General features: G+C 48.8%; 1 protein-coding gene across 4 annotated transcripts in view; it reads right to left on the reverse strand.

The window, feature by feature from the left end:
- RUSC2 (RUN and SH3 domain containing 2) overlaps positions 1-21,529 on the reverse strand; it is a 53,811-nt gene that overhangs the window by 4,149 nt on the left and 28,133 nt on the right. For 2 of the 4 annotated variants that reach the window (XM_083883321.1, XM_083883322.1), the window contains 8 exons: positions 11,413-13,488; positions 7,904-8,689; positions 7,214-7,414; positions 5,838-5,981; positions 4,878-4,954; positions 2,711-2,885; positions 1,927-2,032; positions 833-879 (listed from right to left, as the gene is read on the reverse strand). In XM_083883321.1, coding sequence (XP_083739447.1) covers positions 833-879; positions 1,927-2,032; positions 2,711-2,885; positions 4,878-4,954; positions 5,838-5,981; positions 7,214-7,414; positions 7,904-8,689; positions 11,413-13,381 — 3,505 coding nt within the window. In that variant the 5' untranslated portion in view covers positions 13,382-13,488. The remainder of the gene's footprint in view (positions 1-832; positions 880-1,926; positions 2,033-2,710; positions 2,886-4,877; positions 4,955-5,837; positions 5,982-7,213; positions 7,415-7,903; positions 8,690-11,412; positions 13,489-21,529) is intronic. The other 2 variants (XM_083883323.1, XM_083883324.1) reach the window with 2 other exon arrangements.

The following is a 21,529-nucleotide window of genomic DNA, read 5'->3' on the forward strand; positions in this document are numbered from 1 at the left end:
ATCTGCACTACCCCTCTGTCCTGCTTTATTGTCAGATCTCACTACCAGGGAGACAGCTGGGAATCGGATTTGTGCCCCAATCCCAGCGAGATAACAACTCTACACCATGACAGGACTTGCAACTTACCTCCAAACCCTCCACTTAGCTCTCATCACCCTGACAGCCCCAGCTTTTGCTCACACTTCCAGCTCTTAATGATGGCTTGAAATAGGTAGTTGTCTTCCGCTTCAGAAAGCCAGGATAAGCATAGGCTATATTCTATTCTATTCTATTCTATTCTATTCTATTCTATTCTAATTCTAATTCTATTCTATTCTATGCTATACTATCTTATTCTATGCTATGCCATGCCATGCCATGCCATTCTATTCCTAGTCTAGTCTGCTATAAAACAGATACATCCACTAAAACCTGCTTTTTGTATGTCAGGTTTTCCTTTCCATTTCTTCCTGAAAAGTTTCAGGGAAGTGAGCATATCTCCAGGCACACAAACCTCTCAGGCACTGGGCAAGGAACACAGAAATTTGGGAAGGCTTAAATCTGATTTCTTGCAGATAGACTGAGGGATCTGCACTGGTAGCCTTGGGTACTAGCTGCAGGTGGGACAGAGAATGGAAGTCCAGTTTCAGGTGGAAGGAGCTGCATGGTGCTTGGACTTCCACTTGGAATTTCCCTGCTACATTGAGACTGTGTATGGCTTAGTCCTTCACCTCAGGGCAGAGAAGACCATCCCAAGCTGAGAGAGCAACAAGAGAAACACATTCCCATCCCATTATCTATTTGTGTGCAGGGTTTGGCTTTCACTGCAGCCCACAGCCTTCAGGCTCTTACCTTCATGGTTGTAAAGGTGGTTGAACCAGAACTCCAAGGACCGGATACTGCAGGAATGGAAAATCAGCAGGGTAAGAAAGAAACAGTGAAAATCTGTTCACTCCATTCATCCTCACTGTTCTACCACAAGAAGTGTGGCTAGAACAAGGCATTTTCAAAGCATGGGCTTGTGAACCTCAGGGAAAGAACAGTGGCTTGGTCCCATCAGCACTCCCTGATCACAGAGACCCAGCCTGTCAATGAATATCTACACAGCTTTACATGTGCAACTGTAACTCCAAACAACCATGTTTGGAGCAAGGTTCCTCACTGTTCTGGGCCTATGTCCTTGACAGAGCTTCATTTTGCTGAGAAGAGGCTGCTGTGGAAGAGGCAAATGATCTACAAAACTAAGACCTGCTGGTGGCTCAGGCCAAATTAACCAGTATACTGTGCCAGTGGGGGAAAGCTGGGTCACCCTGTGTGGGGAAAGCAGAGCAGAGCTTGTTCTGGTCTGGAGGAGTTCTACAACATCTGGAGATACTGGGAACTCTGTTACCACTGCCACAGCTCTTGTTGACCACCAGAGAGGAGCAGGGAAACACCATCCTAGCAGTGCTTATCCCTTCATCCACAAAAACCTATCACTGCCTTCCTTTGTTAAACACAGCAGAGTGTGCACACTCCTTATCCAAACTAGAAGGGCCAGTATGGAGTCCTGGACCAGGGCAATTTCTCCTACAGAGCCTCATGCCTTGGGACCCATTGCAGCTCCAGGAAACGGTGGTTTAAAGAGGAATTTCCAAGAGTAATTCATGCATATATTATGTCTCATCTCGTATGAAGCAGGACAGAGAGAGTTGTCTCACCTAATGTTTTGGGTCTAAAACAGACTGACCCTGTTCTTCAGTTGGCTACAGCCACTTGTTCTCAGTCCTGACCTGGAAGGAGCTCCCTGAGGCTTACAGCTTTTTCCTTCCCTTGCCTACTTGTGGGAAGTGGCTTCCCAGATTCTTAAGTTTTTTTCGTGGTTAACTGTGCCTGCCTGCAGTCAAGGCCAACAGCTGCTGCCAGCCCTGCACAGGGACATGCAGCCACCCCAGGGTCCTGCTTACTTGAGGAGGCCGAAGATGAATGCGTTGAACCTCATGGTATGGTTGGTGAGCTCTGTGTACTGGCTGATCTTGCTGTGGAGGCTGTGCAGCAACTTTGTAGAGGGGCCTATAGAGAGAAGCAAATTGTTGAGATTAGTTGTGGTAAGCAAAGCCAAAATTGCATCACAGGATGGAGCATCAAGGCAAGACAGATGTTGTCTGAGTGTCCACGTCTGTGTGTGCATTGCCTCTCCACCACAACAATATGACCTCATTCTGTATCAACACTTAGACTACATATGGCAGATAGGCTGTGATCCATCCCAGACCACCACTCAAAACTGTGGGAGAGTTTAATTTCCACAAGGATGTGCCTCCCACACTTCAGTAACAATTGCAGCTATTGGCTCAAAGTCAGCACGTAAAGAGAATATTGTGGTGCGTGATTATAATTTGGGGTGTCTGCAATCATAGAGATAACCACAGAGCTGAAAATTTCCCACCATCAGGCTATGAGACTCCCCAGTATGATGCAGAAACCAATGTGGAATTAATTTTGTTGGGTTTTTTAAATCCCTTTTTTATCAGTTTGGCCTGTTACGGGATGATTTGCAAATTTCAGGGATAATGACAATAAATACTTGGGCAGAATAGTGCAGTGTCTCTCCCTTCTTGCAAGAGATGGTCAATATGCACCCTGTTCCATGCAGGAAAATGGGTGTTTTGCACTCCCATCCTTAGAGCCAACCTTCTCCATCACCTCCCAGCCACAACTACCACAGACACTGCTGCACAACATCCATACCTAGCTGGGTGGATGCCTCCACCACACTCCAGGGGATGTTCCTCCTCTGGCCAATGATCATGTCCAGGACGTAAGCCTTGAGCCCATCACTCAGAATGTCCCGGACCGCTGGGCACAGGTATTTCAGGATGAGATGCCCCACATTGGGGCTCACAGAGCTGTTCCCAAGTTTGGCCTAGTGGACAACAGGCAACAGGGTGAGTGTTGGTAACTGTTTCCAAGGTGCAGATGAATGGAAACAGTTCAGCCTCACTTGTCTACACAGACACCCAGCAAGCAACATCCAAGCTCAGCAGCTCCTAGAACGTGCAGGGTCTTTGCTTTCTCTCCTGATGCGTCATACACCAATTCCAGATTGCTCTCTGCAAGCTCTTACCCCGGCTGAGAAGAGGCAGTAACTTGAAAAAAAGAATATCCTCGCATGGGAAGAGGATATCCTAATTAGAAAGGATGCCTGGTTCTCCCAAAAGGGATAACAAGACTCTCCTGCCAGAGGAAGATACTCCTGCTGCTGTAGATTTTCTTGTAGCTAATTCTGCAGCAGGAAGCACCAAGCCCCATAGAAGTACCAGCACTGAGGGGTTAAGGAACACTTAACTCAGTGACACATAAAGCTCTATCTCCTAGGGATTACTATAAATAAATAGACGAGGGCAAAATGGATGGCCAGAGCTCACACTGAGGTGAAGAGGAAGCACGCAAGAGCCGAGCACCAGCAGAGCAGGGACACATTCTGCTGCTTACAGTCCTTGAGCTGCCAAGAGGGTCTATCCAAATGGGTCAGGCAGTGGTGTTTAGGGCACAAATTTTACCAGCTGAGCTGGAATTATACTGACCATTTGGCACATGTTCATGAAAGCCCTGAACTGAAACTGAACTTGGCTCAGGAATAATCCTGTCAGATCCACTGAGCATGGCAACAGCAGGGATGGATGCTGCCTTTTGACAGGTGAATGCTCAGCCCCTGGCACAACGATGCATAAAGAAACCCAAGGTTAAAACCACAGCATAGTCTGATATGCAAAGTAATGGGGGAATGCTGCAATTATTCCCCAAACTTATACTGCGAGAATTGGAAATTCACAATGAAGCCCCAAAAGCCATGGGAATCTCAACAGCTCCAGTTATGTTGTACAGCAATCTCTGCATCAGCAACAGCCGTAATTAAGGGGAAATTACATGGGGCTCTGAGATAAGATTGAATGGTTTTGGAATCTGTCCCAGTCAGGTTTCTCCTTGGGGATGGCATGCCAGGGGAGTTGTCATGTCCAAATAGTGTCACATAGCTCCCCAGAGCTGCCTGACCGAAGCCAAGCATTCAGCATTGAGAGGAGGCACCACAAACATGCTCAGTGTCACAGGACTGCAAACAATGCCTGGTACAAACAGAAGCAAAATTGCTCTCCTTCTGTGTTATTCCAGAAATGAGGGAGCACAGGCCAAAGCCTCAGGATAACCTAGTGCACTTCTGTGTTATTCCAGAAATGGGAAATGAGGTGAGCACATGCCAGTCCCTTAGATGTACTCTAAATAGTCTAAGGTATTCATGGTAAGGGTGACCAACTGCCCAAGATGAGTGAAGTCTGATGCACTTTTTTATCATTATTAGGCCCTGTGAGCTGCTGAGGGATGGGGAACACTGCCCTGTACCCTGGCACCAGTGCCAAGCCAAAGTCATGGGATATGTAGAGGAGGGAGACACATCTCTCCACTGTGTGAGAAAAAAGAGCTGGTGTGCTGCATCAGACCAGAAGGGCAGCTGGTCTGGTGTCTTTTCTTTAAAAAAGCCATAGTAAGTACATAAGAAAAAGTCAAGCCAGAACAAACATACATAATAGTTGTCCTTTATACTTTCACAGCCTACAACTACTTCCAACTCAAAGACTAAGCTGGATATTATTCCTATGTGTTTAGTAAATATCAGTGAATTTCCCTTCCCTGTGCTTTTCTGATCTTCCTTTAAATACATGTACTTACTGCATCATGCAACAGAAATTGTCACAGATTTACTATCTGCTGCACGGTGTGCTATCATCTTTGTTTGATTTGTTCTTGGTACTCCTGCCTTTGTTAGATAACCTGTAGTTTTTGACTGGAAGAGAATAGAGAGGCAATCTTGCTCTGTACTCACTGTGCCACTCGGAATGGAGCTGGATGCAAGACATACCTTCACCCCTGGATCCCTGCTGGTTCCAAAGTGAGCCACAATCAGGTCAACAGCAGTGTTGATAGCCTTCACCAGACCTAGAGGAAAACAAGAGGTCAAAGAGCTGCCTGAGGGGCTGCTGGGACAGACTGACAAGACACTTTTTGAAGTAATCAGCTAGGGGCACTGCAAGCCCATGTATACACACAAGCACTCTCTGCCAAAAACATGCAGAGACTCTCCTAAATCCTCACCAAAACTCCCTGGCTGGTTCCAGCACTCACCTATCAGCCTTCGGTAGACAACCTATCAATATTCCCAAGGGACAGGGACTATCACCTCCACACTCCATGCCGTGAGGCAGCAGAGCTGGGATCTGAGGCAGTGTGCCTTCTGCTGCCGTGATGCCACAGGGTGGCAGGGCAGAAGCCTTGCATTTGGCAGGTTTTGTCATGACTTTCAGTAACAAGCCAGTGGTGTGTAATCTGTCATCTGCACCAGGATAATGTGAGAACAGAACTGAAATAGAAGGGAAAGCTGCCACCTGGTAATCATGAACACATAGCTGGCAAAGGCATGGGAACCTTTCTGCACATCTCTTGCCTCTGAAATTATAACAAATCAGCTGTTAAATCCTGCCAACCCTGCCTCTAGCACAGATCCTACCACAGCTGTATCTTGTCCTGCTCTGGAGTCCTTTCTCCCACCTTTTTACACAATTTTATATTAATTATGTAGGATGGAACAGACTTTTAACCTAAATTACAAAATCTCAGGTTAGCACATCTGCAATATCACACAGATACACACAGCTCTACTTTGGTATATAGAGCCTGGGGTGGAAGCATGCCCTGTCTTAGGGTCACAGTCCTGTGCCTGTCTCCTCTCTCTGCCTATTCTTGTGCACCTAAGATCCCTTGTAATTATATTTCCTGGGACAAGCAGCTCAAGCACACTCTGTGGCACATTGCATGGACTCACCCTTCTTCTGCAGCAAATCGATGGAGATGGACTCTGTGTTGCCATCTGGGGAGAGGCAGAACTCAGCAGGAGGTTTCTCCGCTAGGGAGAAGTAGTCAGGGAAAAAGTCATTGTAGGTAAGCTGGAGCTGTCTCACAGACTGTCCTGCAGGGACAAGACAGAAGGGACAAAGATGAGTCGAAATCTCGCACACCAAAGCCTCTTCCATGTTGTTTGCTTTTCCCAGAAGCAACCTGCACCAGCCTTCAGTCTTCATGACAACCTGTCCTCTGCTGAAAAAGCAAAGCTACAGGCTTGTTGCTACCCCAGCAGTGGTTTCCAATGTGTGCCTGCACAGCTGATCCCCATGGCCTACCAAATATCCACCTCCAGCTTGACTGGGGGCTTATAGGCTCTGGAAGATACTGTGGAAGGTTCACTCTCATGGGCTGGGGCTAAGGGAAACCTTGCTGCACCAGATTCTCCATACTACTGCAAGCAGTGTCAAAAGTCAGCACAGAGAAAATCATTACTTGTCACACACTGGCATCCACAGACAACAAACTGCATGCTTGCTGCCTGTTCCTTGGGATGGCCTCTGGTTCCAAGGGGTGACATCCATAGGAGTTCTCCCATGTGTGACTCTCCCATGGTGGTTAACTTCCATCTTTTTGACTCTGTGCTATGCATGTTCCTTTGAAGAAAGACAGAAAAACTGCTTGGGTTGGCAGAGTGACGTATAAGGAATTCCCTCCATGGGTTGAGGCTAGCCTGTAGGATGCTCTTCCTCCCACAGACAGACCATACTGCTCTCCTCACAGGAGTCTTGGAGGTTCAGTCAAAGCAGCCTGCCCCTGTCAGCTCTTTCTGCACAGGTTTTGGAGGACAGGGAAGACCTTAAGGGCAAAGCCTGGAGAAGACAGAGTCCCATGAAGATCTTTAGTGTTGTCAGCTGCCTCATGAAATCTCAGCTCAGCACATTGTCTGGGCTGGGGCAGATGGTCAGGCACCATAGGGCACAGACCTGAGCTCTCCAAGGGCGCCAACTCCTCTGTGAGACAAACTACAAGTTAACCACGGTCCAGAAGCACTTACTGAGGTCTAAGCAAACTCCTGGGCTGTTCACTTTTCCCTTCAATCCAACTCACATCTGGACCTGACTGCTCTAAATTCATGGAGAAGGAAGGCTCCACAAAGATTTGCTCCACCAGTGAAGCAATTTTCACCTTCCTCTTGAACCCTCCAGCCCCACTGTGATCAGATGTATCATCCCTCCTGCTCTGAGCAGGCAGAGCAGTGATGAATCCAAGCTTAACCTGAGCTCAAGGAAACCGAGGCTGCACCAGGCCACCCAAGGCCACCTCCCAAGACCCCCCCAGCAGAGAGGTGGTGCGCACCGTTCAGCTTGCAGTGGAAATGGCTGTTGCTGAGAGCGCCAGGGAGCTCAAAGATGGGGTTGCCCCGGTTCAGCCGAGGCTCTTGCTGCCTCCTGTCCAGGCTGCCCGCTAAGCTGGGTAGCCCTGAAACACGGTCCAGACCCAGGGGGTTCCTCCGCCTGTACTCTCGCCACTTCAGCGCTTGGGGGGAGAGGTGGTTCGCTGGGATGCCGCGGGCAGTGAGCACCAGACAGGATGACGAGAGCACACGGGAGATGTGGAAGGAAAATGGGGAGAGGAAGAGAAAGATGGAGGATAGAGAAAGAGAGACAGCACATTACTCAGAGGTCCAGCAGCATTTCAGGACATTAGCACATGCACATGGAGACAGGTAGAGGCCACTGCCTGGCAAAGCAGGGCAGGAACTTGGGTGCCCTTGTGGCTGCAGGCACAGAGGCAGCAGGTTTGGGGTGCAAGCACCTGGCATGGGGTGCTGTAAGATCAGCAGCCCATACTGCCCTCTCTGGAGACACAGTGTAGGAGTCAGGACTGGAGGGACACGCTCTTAGTGTAGGTCTTCCTGTGGCATCCAAATACAATTTTATCCTGGTCTGCGGCTATAGGAAATTGTGGTACTATAGGGAGCAGCCACAGCTACAGCCATAGCTGTAGGTACTCCAGACTAGCCGGTCCTGGAGGATGGGTACCTACCATTGACTGGCCGTATTCCCATGCTGCTCAGGGGACCAGAGCTGCTAGTCTCACTGCCACTTCTCCAGTGTGAATCTGCATGACCTCCTACTCTGCTCATGGACATGCCACCCACTGAGAAGGGCGGGAGGGACGCACTGTGGAGTCGGTATTCAGAGAGTGGTGGGCTTGGCTCCAGCGGGGCCTCCTTCTTGGGAATCAGCTTGGGGTTCTCCTTTTGCCTCAGGGCATCAGCTTTGGTGGCTTTGGAGGGCTGCATGGCACTGACAGCGGGAGATGACCTCGTGGGAAGCAAGTTAGCAGAGATGGGGCAGGACCTGCTTCTGGGGGGCTGGCTGTCTTCAGCTCTCTCTGTGGTGGGCGAGGAAGAGGAGTCCACGCTTTGGAAGAAAGGCACGTTGCATCGCACGGGGGAGTAACTGCCCAGTGGGGATGGACGTGTTGTCTCGGGGCCAGGCTTCTTGGTGGCCCCATCACCGCGTGAGGCAGCTCCGTCTGCTGAGCGCTGGGTCACAAGCGTGCCATGGGCCTGGCTCCCCGCTACCCCCGCCTGCTCTGCCGAGGTGGCCCAGGCTGAGGACTGGGAGCTGGAGATCTGCTGGCTGGCAGACCGGTTGCTAGACAAGCTGTAGAGCTGGGAAAGGCTGGAGGCAAAATGGCTGTGCAGGGCACGTGCCTTGGGTGGCTTGCTGAAATGGTGCTGAAAAACAAAGGGCTGGATGGGCAGAGTTGTGGGACGCTGGTCCTTGCTGTAGCGTACCACGGGCTTGCTGTCTGTGCCACCACCTTCAGGGAGAGAAAGGGGAACAAAGTGTGAGGATGGACAGAGCAACAATCATCCTCAGACAAGCAGAATACAAGCAAAAGGGAATGTGCTTTCTGTTGCAGGAGCAAGAGGATGAGCTAGAGGCCAGTTACAGAGTGGTTCAAGTCTGAACTGGTTACACACATCAAGAGCTGGCAAGATAAAAGATATGTGGCCCTAAGTGCAGAGTTTCCAGCTGTCTGGAAGAGCAGAGCACTGCATCAAGACGTTGTCTGTCCTGGTAGGGTCACCAGCTTCACATCCTTCCTCAATTTCTTGCCCTCTGGACAGCACAAATCCATGGGGCCAGGTGCCTGCCCTTGAGCTGCCTCTGCCCAAGCAGTACCACCAAGTCAAGGCCCAACAATGTGGTACAGTCAGATTTCTCATCCCAAAGGACTGTTGCCTCCCACATGCACTGTGGACTTGCACAGTCCAGCACAAGCATTACATGCAATAGCACTGCAGCTCTGCATCCCACATTGCAATATATTGGTGCTGTTGCAAAGGCCGCCTGCTTCCCTTTCTCCCTCCCTCTTCTTTTCCCTGTAACTCTCCCCACTTTGGAACACAGAACTTCCTTCATCCCCCTGTCTCTGCCATACCTGGACAGGACATTCCCAACATCCTGCCCCCAAGCCTGGAAAGTGCCAGTCTGCTCCAGCAAATGATGGACTAGGATGTCCTGAGGGAGTGTGGTGGACTGATGTACATGTGTAGATGCCTCCAGCTCCTGATGGGGCCACAAATATCCTGAGGGACACATCTGATGGGTGACGCATTGTGCATTCAGTGCAAAACACACACAGCACTGGGTGCACATGTGGGAATGAGATCCCTGATCAGCCCTCATGCTACCTGCTGCCTGCCGGGTGTTCCAGAGCTTTCTCCCTGTAGCCAGCTTTTAGCAGGGCTTGCTTTCCCTCTAGCCCCACTCAGAGCCTCTAGGCTTGCATGCTGCTCTGGGCTGGAGCAAGGCAGATATGCCTCCATCTCCAGCTGCAGGCAGAAGCTTCCTGCACAGCCCTGATGCCTGCCTTGCTGTCACAATGCATAAGGAGAGGACCCACAGGGTGGTGGCCAGCAACTGCTGGGATATATTATCATGAAAGCTCCTGTCTGCCCCCTCCTCCCTGAGCAGGGCCTGCTCCTTCCAAGCCTCCCTCTGAAGCTAAGAGGGCTGCTGCCATGCTGCCCTCTCCCAGCAGAGACATGCCTTCACTGCCATCCCACACCAAGGGCATATTCAAGGCTCAATAAACAAATAGGACAATAACTAAAAAAACTTTTGCTCCAAAGGCCAGAATCTCTCCTACCCCTGCCATGGCAATAAACCACATGTTCTTACCTCCTGCCAGATATTTTCAGAATATTAAGTGGAAACAGTCTGTTAAGGCATCATAATTTTTTTACATAGTAGGGGGCTATTTTCTGCAGTGGTCTGGTTAGAGACATTTTACAAGGGCTTTTACCTGTGAAGCAGGTAAAATACCTGCCTAGGGCAGAGACAGAAGTCTCCCACAATGCTGGAGAAATGGCCATGATGCCTTAAGTTTCAGCTTTCCTGTTTTTCAGATGCTGTGCTGCCTAGGTGTGTAAGTCTGAGCTTCAAATTAAGTGCTAGTAAGCTCTCTTCACAGAGTAGGTAGACAAAACAGTCCTTTTTCAGCTTGACACCAAGGAAACCCAAAGTTTCAGGACCAAAAGCATAAACAATGGTGGACTGAAGAGAGAAAACAAGAAGGATGGGACTTCATAATGTGAAGCTGTAATTGAACAATTAACCCCAATATGCAAATAAAACAGAGACCTTGTGACTGGTGGTCCATTTTGTGACTATTTTGGGTCCATCCTGGGTATAGCCCTGGCCAGGCTCTTGTACGCCAAGGTGCATCTTTTAAAGGCCTTTCAGTAAATACCTACTTTATTCTCTTAGCTCTGTCTACTCTCTGTTCCAGGTCAGCCTTCTCAAGGCATCAGACATACTTCCAAAGGGAGTGTCATACAGCTTCCTCATGAGGACAAGTGACAGCAGCATCAAGGTGGAAAACAACTCACATATTACAGAGGTAACTGTGACAGTGGCTCTCCCTAGGAACATTTGCTGCAATCCACAGCACTGTGGAGGACATGACCAGGATATTCCAGCAGAGTCATACAGATTAGATGCTGCAGGACTCACACTGTTAAGTCTTAGCAGAAACTGTGTGAGCTTCCTAGACCTGCATGGAAAGGAGAGTGCTGGCTATGCCTCTCCTCTTGCAATCTCTGCCCCTCATAACTCCAAAAAAGGAAGGCTGTGACTATTACTCTGTTGAGCATCTTCACATCTTCATCTTAGGAGCTAAGGGCAGGTGATTCTCACAGACAAGCACAGTAAATACCCTGGAAGGGATACAACCCTTCAAGCTGCACAGACTCTCTCAGTATTAATGCCATGTCCCTGCTAACATGACATGAGAGGTTTGAACAAAACCTCAGGAGGCTTTAGAAATACAAGGACAAGATACTTGCACTGATATGAGACTGAAAGGCTTTTGTGACAAAGCATGGCAAGGCTTTGTCCCAGGGACTGGCAGACCAGGAACCAAACTGCCCCAGCACTGGTCTCTTATCACCATGCAGGTTTTCCTGCTGCTCCCCTCATATCCCAAGAAGCTGCCTTCCTTTTTACTTCACCCTTCTGCCTACTTTGGCTCCTTACCGTCTGCTTGGGCTCTAACATCTTTTTGTCCGTGGCCACTGGCAGAGCCACCCGAGAAGCTGGCATCTGCCTCCTTCAGCAGGGAGAGAGAGGCTTGCTCACCTGCCCCATGCCCACTGGGGACCTTCTCACTGGAGACGGAGTCTTTCGTGGAACACAAAGCCTGGCTGTCCCCAAAAGCGTGATTCAAACAGAAGCCCTCGCAGCTCCGGTTCAGGCCATGGATGAAGGGCATGGGTGGAAGACTCTGGCTGCGCCGGGCTCTTTCTTCAAGGAAGGTTGGGCAATCCCGCTGAGTCTCAGGAATAGGAGAGAACTCCAGGGAAGAATCACCACTAGAGCGGAGCGGTGGGGAGGTGCCGTTCTTTTTCCGTCCTTTAGCCAGTTCAGCGAACGATGTCACCCTCTTGGGGGGAGAGCTCTGGATGGGTATTGCTGGACTTTCACTCAGCTTGACTGGACAGCTCACCATGCGCTCCAAAGAGCCCAGCCTGCTGCCAGGACTCCTGTCCAGGTTCTGATCATAGCTCCTGGAGCGCTGCCGGCTTGTGTTGAGGTTTGGTGGTGACACATTGACATAGACCTGACCCTCAATCATGTTCTGGCTGTATTCTCCCTTTGGCTCCTCTTCACTGCGCTCTACATTGCCTTCTTCTTGTCTCAGGTCAGGCCTTCTAAACAGATAGTATTCTGTGGGCTGTGCTGGGCTGCCCTTGGTCTGGTCTTCTGAGCAGCTAGTTATGGAAGATCCTGCAGGGCTGGGGGATGACTGGGAAGACAAGTCACATGTGACTAACTTATAGTAATTCTGAGTAGCCACGACAAGCCGTGCTTGGCTCTGGAAGCAGGCAGTGAGGTCTGAGCTCTCTGATGTGCAAGGCTCACAGTGGAGGTGGTAGGAGTTGCAGTTAGCATCAAGGACAGGTGAGGAGGAGTGTTGACACCCACACACCTTCCCTGAACTTTCTGGGTTATGCGACTCACAAGACATCTTGGATTCAGTGGGTGATGAATGTAAATCCAGGTAAAAAGCTCCTGTGTCTGAGTGGCTGCAGAAGGAAGAGTCACAGGACAGGTTAGCTGAATTCAGGTTGGATTGAGACTGACCATTCATCTTGTTGTAGAGAGCACTGAAGTTCACTAGGACCCCATCAGAACTGTTGCAGGAAGAGTCACTGATGTAGCCCATCTGCTGGTCAATCACTTCAGACTGACTTGACGAACTGTAGCAGCGACAGTGCTGGATCTCTGAGCTGGAACAACTGCATGTCCTGTGCAGGGCATCCTGATTCCTCAGCAGCTCACCTGTGTTCTGGTTCCACTCCTGATCACCACTGTCGAAGGAGAAATTGGAGGAGCTGCCACGACGGCAGCTGCATTCATCCAGCTCCATGCGTTCCATGGCCTGATGGCACCTGTTTGCATTGTTCCTCTTCTGGATGTTGTCACTGTTGAGTTTGTCCTCTTGCCCATCCACCACACCAGACCGGCTGGCCATGCTCCAGGATTTCACAATGTGGCTGGAGTCGTGGAGGTGGAAAGGGGGCAAGGCCAGATCCTGCAGATTGAAGGGAGGTTTGCCATCAACGAGTGAGTTGTGAAGGTGGAAAGATTTTTGACCCAAGTCATCCCCAAAAATACTGATGTCTTCACCCTCACTCAGCAGGAAAGGGTTGTGTCGCTTACTGACACTAGGGACAATCAGATCCCTTGCTTTTCTTTCTTTGTTGTCTGAGGCCTCTGCTGAGGTTTCAGAGGTCTGGAGAAAGCTGCTGTACACCAAGGAGTCAGTCTGTGAGAGGTCTCTGTCTGGATGGGCAGAGGTCCGTGTAGTGCTGAGCTCTGGCTGGCAGAAGGGGTTGGTCCTTTTGCTCATGGAGCAGCACTGTCTATCAGGGACCTGGCAATGAACCAGGGGAATGTGATGGACAATCAGCGTCTCACCGGTCAGTTTGGGTGGACTATCCATGGTGAGGAATACTCTTCAGGGCATCAGTGAAACTGGTACCACCCATAAACAGGTAGGGCTGCACATGAGAGGCAGGGAGGACGCTTCTCATGAGGGAGGTCAGATACCTACAGAGAGACAAAACCACAAAGCAAGTCACGTCTCGGGAAAGGCAGTGACTATTTAAAGCATCCTTGGTTTGACTGAAGATTTCATGTGTTGGCAAGGATCAAACGGATTGGTTCCTTGTCAGCACAAATACCTGAGCACAAGGTCCTTCTTCTGGGAAACAAACCATCACAAGGTAAAACAAACACGTCACCCTCCATGCAGGCTCCTGGGACAACACTTGTGATTCCACCTGACCCCTCTCAAAGTTATCTAAAGAGAGTAACTGATTTCAGTCAAGTGGCCAAAGGGCTGTACAGGATTTGGGCCAAACAAAGACCTCACTGCAGATGGCACTGTGTGCTCACAGGAAAACAGCACAGGGTCTGAAGTGAAGCACTGCACTCCGGTGAGTGTAGTCTATCTTCTCACACTGGATTGAACATCTTTGCTTCCTTTTGGATACATTGAACTTTCCTTCAAGGACCAAACACAGCAAGGTCTTGCAACAGACACACACACAAGTCCAGGAAGAGACTGGAAAGCAAGAGCAGACTGGAACAGAAAAGCAGCAACAATCATTCCTCTCCAAATCTAGGAGACCCCATGAAGTCCTGAGCCCTTTTAATGGTGCCAGGGGAATATGCCAAGGTATGCAACTACTTATGTACGTAAGGGTCTCTCCAATGAAAAGGACTGGATGACTTCAGTGGGGCCATGGGGAGCCACTGGCATTGGTCAAATACGTCCCATACAGCACACTGGCTTTTGCTGACCTTTTGCTGATGGTGAAACTTCAACCCAAACTGGTCTCTGCTGTTGTCTGGGAGGAGATCATATCTCTCTGCCACATTATCTGCGGCATTTTCCTGCTTATTACCTGCTGCACTTCACAACAGTGTGATTGCCATGGTCCCAGGAGCCATACAGGCAGGGCACTGCACAGGCAGGACACTAAGAGCCCCACTCTCCCTGTGTTCAGTCCATAGCAGGTTCCTAGAAAGCCAAAGGAATAACCCAAAATGGTTTGGGCTGAAGGAACCTTAAAGAACATATTTTTCCAATCCTCCTGCCATGGGCAGGGACACCCTCCCTAGGACCAGGTTGCTCAAAGCTCCATCCAACCTGGCCTTAGCACTCCCAGGGATGAGACACCAACAATTTCTCTGAGTAATCCATTACAGTGCCTCTCCACTCTCACAGTAAATAATTTCTTCCTAATATCAAATCTAAACATGCCATCTTTCAGTTTAAGCTTTCCCCCCTTGTCCCATCACTCTCTGCTTGTTTGAAAAGTCTTTCTTCATCTTTCTTGTAGATGTTCACCAGTGTTTGACATGGGAGAGCAAAGGACAAATCCATCTCTCCCTCTTCACCTAACCCAGAGATGCAGCCTACAAGTACCTCCAGCACAAGTCTGGATAGGGTTTTCCTCTTGCCTTCCCTTCTACAGATCAGCTAATCCAACACAGACAAGTGCACAGGCAGGCAGCTAAGGCAGCAATGAGAGGGAGAAACCACAAAAGACAGCAGTGACCCAGGATGGGTCTGAGAGATTAAAAAATGAACCTAATGCTCTCACAGATTACCACTTGTTTGAAAACCTTGCCCCAAGCACTTTTGGTCAGCATTACTGACCCATAACTCATCCAGGCAGTGATCACTGCACCCTGAAAATTGTATCCTGGGATACTGCTCTGGACTCCAGGGCTCCCACCACTGACCTTTAGACCCCAGAAAGTGGTATTCACAGTGACCTTTTTCCTACCTTACTCCAGCATTTATGACTGTGGGGTGATAACGGATTTGGAGCAGACCTACAAAGGCACATGGGGGCACAGAAGGGAAAGTGAGAAATGTGGGTTAAATGAAGTTAGAGCAAGAGCATGAACAATGCGACAGCTATGCAGAAACATCAGGAACTTCACTTCGTTCAGCCTCAAGGTGTAAGAATAGCAATTAGAAGATGATAAAAATATCAAAATAAGTACTTTCCTCCCACGCACAGTAGTGCTTCTCACAGACACAGGATGATGCTGCCAGGAAATAAAAATACAAAGATGGAAACAGAGCTATTGTTTGCAGTAAACACCCAATAAGGCAAAAATTAATGCTAACACCAGTGTCAGAGAACAGACAGACCTTCTGGCAGATGCTACCAGAGATTTACATGGCTGGGACACTCGCCTACAATGTCTGCTTCTCCTGGGATGTTTCATCCAGGTTTAGGCTCGGAAGAAGAGCATTCACCTGGACCACTTAGACCAGGTGGTGGATATCCAACTGGACTACTAACTGTGTAACCCATAAACTCTCCCTCACCTGCAGTCTCCCTAAAACCTCTATCAGCCCTTACACCCCACTCAGTGACTTCTCTGTCTTACAAGCCTTTGGCTCATTTCCCACGGCTGCTGCCACAGAGGCTGATCTCTACCCAGCCCAGATCCTGGGGGGCAGATTTTCTTCATCAAGGATTCCTAAGATCCCATTGCTCAAGAGCCACCATGGATAACAGCAACTCCTGACTCTGACCCTAGAGCACACACACACACACACACACACACACACACACCCTCTCTCTCTCTCTTACTTGCTGGAGTGGTGTTTGTGCCCCAGTTTGGACCTTGTGCATCACTGATGGCACAGCAGGAACTCTTGAGTTTATCTGAGTTTATTTCTATTGAACTCAGCACTTATCCTATCTTCCTGCCCCCACCTCACAAGCATTTTGGGTGAAAAGCTGGTCCCCCAGTGCCTATCTACTCATGTATCACATCCCGCCTTTGTTACTGCTCTTGTATCTGACTGTAATGCTCAGATCACATTTCTCCACCAGGCTTTGCTGTATTTCAAGTGCTGCCACAATGCAACCACCTAAAAAATGTAATTTTGAAGATACAGACAATGATGGCAGCACACTTGACTGCTGAAGCACCAGGTCTCTGCTGCCTCTGGGAAATGGCTGCTTGGAGCAGGCTCCCAGCATCAGCACCCATCTGCTGACAAGCCCTGCTGAGCAGCACACAATTCACGTCAGCACAGAAGCTGCTGTGGGAGGACTGGGCTTGCACAGACACACTTTGACATTTGACTGCAAAATGTCAGAGCTGACAAGCAGCCATTTCCCATCTGTCTCTCCTGCTCTGACTGCAACACACAGCTCTGCCCAGCTCTCTGGCTCCAGCAGCAGCACAAGGTGGGCTGGGATTCACTGGCCACCAGAGATGCTGCAGCAGATGGATGCCCACCCTGCCTGCCCCCATGACCTGCTCCCAACACCAGGCTCTGAGATGCAGGATCACAGCTGACAAGCAGACAGCTTCTGCTGGGAGACATTCTGACGGCTTCTCTAGGAATAGGCATGACATTTTGTGTCGTAGCTACTCCCTTACAATCTCTCCTGCCTTCCTTGGACTTTGGGGTGCAGGGAAGTAGGCAATGGCACTGCCAGCACAAGAATTATTCAGTTTCCAACACCAGAGCATCCTCCTTGGCTACATCATTAGTTGACTCTTCTTTATTTTGGAAGACTGTAGAAGTATCCTTCCTCTTCTTACTCGGGGTCTGCAATGCTGGGATTGACAACGAGGAATAAAACGCAGCAAGCAGACCAGTTTCTGGTTTTGCTGGTTTTGACTGGCTCTTCATAAAGCCCTCACTCCCCTTTTGCAAAAGGAAATTTACGGATGTGGATAGGCAGTTCATACCAGAACATTTTTTGCCAAATCAGTCCATTCTTCTTACCATTGTGCTGAACCCTGCTCAATGCCACACACACAAGAGCAAACACAGCATCCAGGACCAATTCCTGCCTAGAACACCACATAATGGCAGCACAAGGCAGGAAGACATGCAGGCAGCACCACAACTCTAGAGATGTCTGCACATCAGCCATTTTATTTTCAAATGTCAGAATTCTTGCCTTCTCCATAATGACACCATCTGCTGCAACATGGCAGATATGGGTTGTTTATTCAGGGAGCTCCTCCTTGAGGTGCTAAGGGTTACTCAGAGAAGGTAAGGTTGACACTGTGGATGCTTCATTCCAAACAGGAAAAATACAGAGCAGGAAGAATGGCTTTTTGTGAGAGCCTACATTTGGTATGGAATTGCTCATGAATGATTGTATCCTCATGGAAATAAATATACACAATAAAAACTCCTCAGCTGCAGCAAAGCTCTAGGTAAAAAACAGGTGAATGCTGACCAATAAAGGATGGTTTTGCACTGATCTAAGAGCCACCTATCAGGTTATGTCTGAGCTTTAGAGAGGAGGCAGTGCGCTGCAGGTAACAGAAGCATGGAGAATACTTTGGGCTCTGCACTCTGTGCCTTTAAAGTCCTTGCTGACCACTACAGAGGTCCTCAAACTCCTCTCCTGTCACATCCCTAAGACTGAGGACACTGTGCCAATTCAAAGGTGGTTGGTGCCACCTCACGGCTCCTCAGCCTTGGGTACCAACTCCTGCCTCTGCAACACTGCTGAGAAGATGCAGAAGCAACCAGACCTGGATGCAATTGCCCCCAAAGGCTAACAAGTTATGTGTGGTGGCTGCACACCTCCAGGCATACTCTCATATTTGTTATGGCTCCAAGCACAATTTTGGAGTTGTACTGCTGAATCCTTAATACTCTGCTCTGCTCAGGGCTGTCCCCTGCACACCCAAGGAGTGACAGTGTTCAGCTCACAGTAACACAGGCTTCCTCATAAAATGTAATGCATTGGAGGAGGCATGCAGAGATATGAGAGATAAATGTGATTTTAATGTAAAAAGACTGCACATAGAGGATGAGGAAGCAGGCACAACTTCCTCAGAACTGTCAGCTGGAGGCAATGCTGGCTTTCTGGAGGATGGCTTTTCTGAACAGATTATTGTTTCTACAAACCTCAGTCACTTCATCCATGAAATTGTGTCTCCAAAGGAAATCTTTAACTGTGAGGGTTATTGCTGACTTCTTCTGTATGGCTATGGTTTCACTGCCATCATCACCTTGCCCAGACAGACCAAAATTCATCATGTCATTCAAGGGTGAAATATGCAAAAATAGAGTTAAAAGATAGGCATTCAGTTTCATAGAAGAAAGAGAAAAAAATATTTTGTATTAGAGCTGCTTATTTATTCTTCAGAGGTTGTTCCACGTGAACCCTTGACTCCTACACTGCATTTGCATTAACATGCCTGAAGAAACCACACAGCTCTACAAAACAAACACCACCAGAAATGCTTCAAAAAGCAACTGTTTGTGAGATCTTGCAGACAAAGGCACAATACAGACATCTCCTCTTTGCTCCACGAGGAGAGATATTTTCAGTTTACTCCCTGTATGTCCACCTCCAGGCAAAAGGGCTGGGAGATTAATCCAAACTAAAAGACACCCTTCAGACAGTGTGGGGGTTCTCAGGTCTCATTGTTTCCAGCACCAATATTGCAGTTCATCCCTGCCCCACCTCTGCCACTTCAAAAGCTGCCAGAAAGCACTGGATGGTTTTAAACAAAAATTTATTAGGAAAATTCCAGAAAACTGGAGGGTATTCAGAGAGCAGCATCAGAGAAGAGGATGAGTGGTTCAGGCTGAGTGGCCATGGGAATGTCTAAGCAGAGGGTGGAGGTGAGGAAGCCTGTAAGTGTTGCAGGATGAGTCTAGTTAGTGGTATTTGTTTGGACACCTGTTTCTTTCTTGCCAGCTAATACATCTCTGTCAAATTCACACCTTCATTAAATGCTTTATTAAATCATCCAGTGGAAAAAAAAAAAAGGTGTAAAAGGAAATGCTAATTGTTTGACTCATCCTAAACCTCCAGCTCTCCTTCCCTGCTTCAGGGGACAAGGAGCATAGTCAGTGTGGTCTGCATGCTCCCAGGGTGAATATTCCAGCATTTTACATATAAAGGGAGCTGCAGAAAAATAGAAAGACTAAACACTTCCTAAACTTCTGCCTCTGCTCAGGCTGATTCCTCTTGCTCTGCAGTGATTCCTGACAAGACCACTTCCCTTTTCTTTCCACAAAGCCTGCCTTGGCCAGGGCTTTTTCCAGTGGTTTTCAGGACAGCCTGACTAAGCCCATGATTCATGTATCATTACATCCCAGAACTATATAGGATTATGATGTGTTCCAAATAGAAACCACAGCACGTGATGGTCAGTCACAGCTCTTGTGCTGCTGGCAGAAAGGAGCTGCATGGGCCAGGGGTTACCAGCATGCACAAAACTAAGGAATGGGTGTAGTGTGTGTATTCCTGATGATGACATAAGCACTGCGGGGCAGGTACTGCCTGCGAGTCAGAGGCAAGAAGCCCCAGCTGCTCTGCGCATTTAGAGTTACACAAGACATAAGGAATAGCTCAAGCAGCAGATCTATACCAGCTAGCACAGGAGCCAGGACAGTGACCGAACCGGTTTCTCCCATTTCTGTGCTCCTTTGCTTTGTGACTCATCATCTGGCATGTGGCACTCGGCAAGAACCATTTACAGGCCATGACTCAGAGCATCCACTGAGGTGCTCTGGGATGGAACCTGCTCCTCCTCCTCCCTGCCCCAGCCCCCAGCACATATGCTGCTAATTACTTTATGCAAATCCGCAGAGAAGAAAAAGACTGATGTTTCTAGCTGTTCATATCACAGAGAAATTGCTACTGAATTAAACTGCAGACACAGTAAATCCTTTCTTATCACAGACACTCTAGTAGCAGCAGCAGTAGCAGCAGGAGGGACTATGCTTGTATAGCATCTTTTTGCCTGAGCACTCTGAAAGCTTCCTGAAGATCTTACAACAGTAGAAATCACACAATTTCATTTTGAAGTGCAGATCTGCCTGGGTGCTGGAGCCTGGGTTTTGCAGGGTCACCAGAGCACTTAAGAAGCCATACAGAAAGACAGAAAATCCTCTAAGCATATGAAATTTCTGGGCACACTCAGTATTCAAGGATGCCAAGACAAACTTCCCTAACTGCACAGCTTTGGTCAGAGCTTAGTGATCCTGACCTAATGGGTGGCTTCCCTGCCCATGGCAAGGGGGTTGGAACTAGATGACCTTTTAGGTCTCTTCCAGCCCAAGCCATTCTATGATTCTATGATTCTATGATTTGTGCAAAGCAGGGCTGTGGCTGCCTCATCAACATGCTCCTTCTACTGACCAGCCCAGCTGACGACCCCATGAACCAGCAGCTGCAACTGAGTGGTGACAAAACCACAGCCATCAGCTGTGGGTGAACCTGAGTCAAAGCCAGCAGAAATCTCCACTGAAGGTTTTTGCTCCATCTTCTCTGCCTGGGGGTTGTAAGCTCACAACTCTCCACCACAACAGCTGCAGGAGGCAGGAAATGAAGTGTGGCTGAGGGAGTCAGGCACCAAACTCAGCTAAGCTTCAGGAATTAAGGCCAACTATCTGACCTGTGCCTGCAGAGGGTGACAAAACTGTTCCATAAGTCTGTCATAGGGTACATACAATGGTGAATGGGCAGCTGTTCTTATTTAGGTGTCCACTGCAGGAGTGAAGGCTCCTAAGAGGACATCAAGAAGTGGAGAGGACACAATAGTCTCAACAGCACTGGAGATTTCTGGGCTTGCTGGGGATCTGTAGCATCCCTATAATTAGGGATTAGAACCATAGAATATGCTGAGTTGGAAGGGACCCATCAGGATCATCAAGTCCAACTCCTGGCCCTACACAGAGCACCCCAAGAATCACACCACTGCAAAAGAAATGGCTTGCAAGTAGAAAATTTAGTGAGGAGGAAAACCAGAGTTGTTTTCACTCAAGATGACCTGAGGTATCCTAAGAATATTCAGTGTGGGAAACTTCATGTATTGTGTTTGCTTTGTGTTGTTTTCTGTCTGTCTTGAGAAAGTGAATTTCGGTAGAAGACAACAGAGACTTAAACCTCGTTCTTCTCAGGCTTGGGCTTCCCCACTGGGAGGAAGAGTGGTAAAAAGCTTGGAGGTGACAGAAAGCACAGAACTGTGAAGCACTGCACATGGGCCAGGCCCTTTGAGATGTGGAGGCCGGGGAACAGGCCCACATGCCTTTGGTCTGTGCTAAGATGGAATAAGCTTAGCAGGG

The sequence above is a fragment of the Zosterops lateralis genome (genome assembly GCF_965231275.1).
Source record: "Zosterops lateralis genome assembly, chromosome: Z".
Taxonomy (NCBI): Eukaryota; Metazoa; Chordata; class Aves; order Passeriformes; family Zosteropidae; genus Zosterops; species Zosterops lateralis.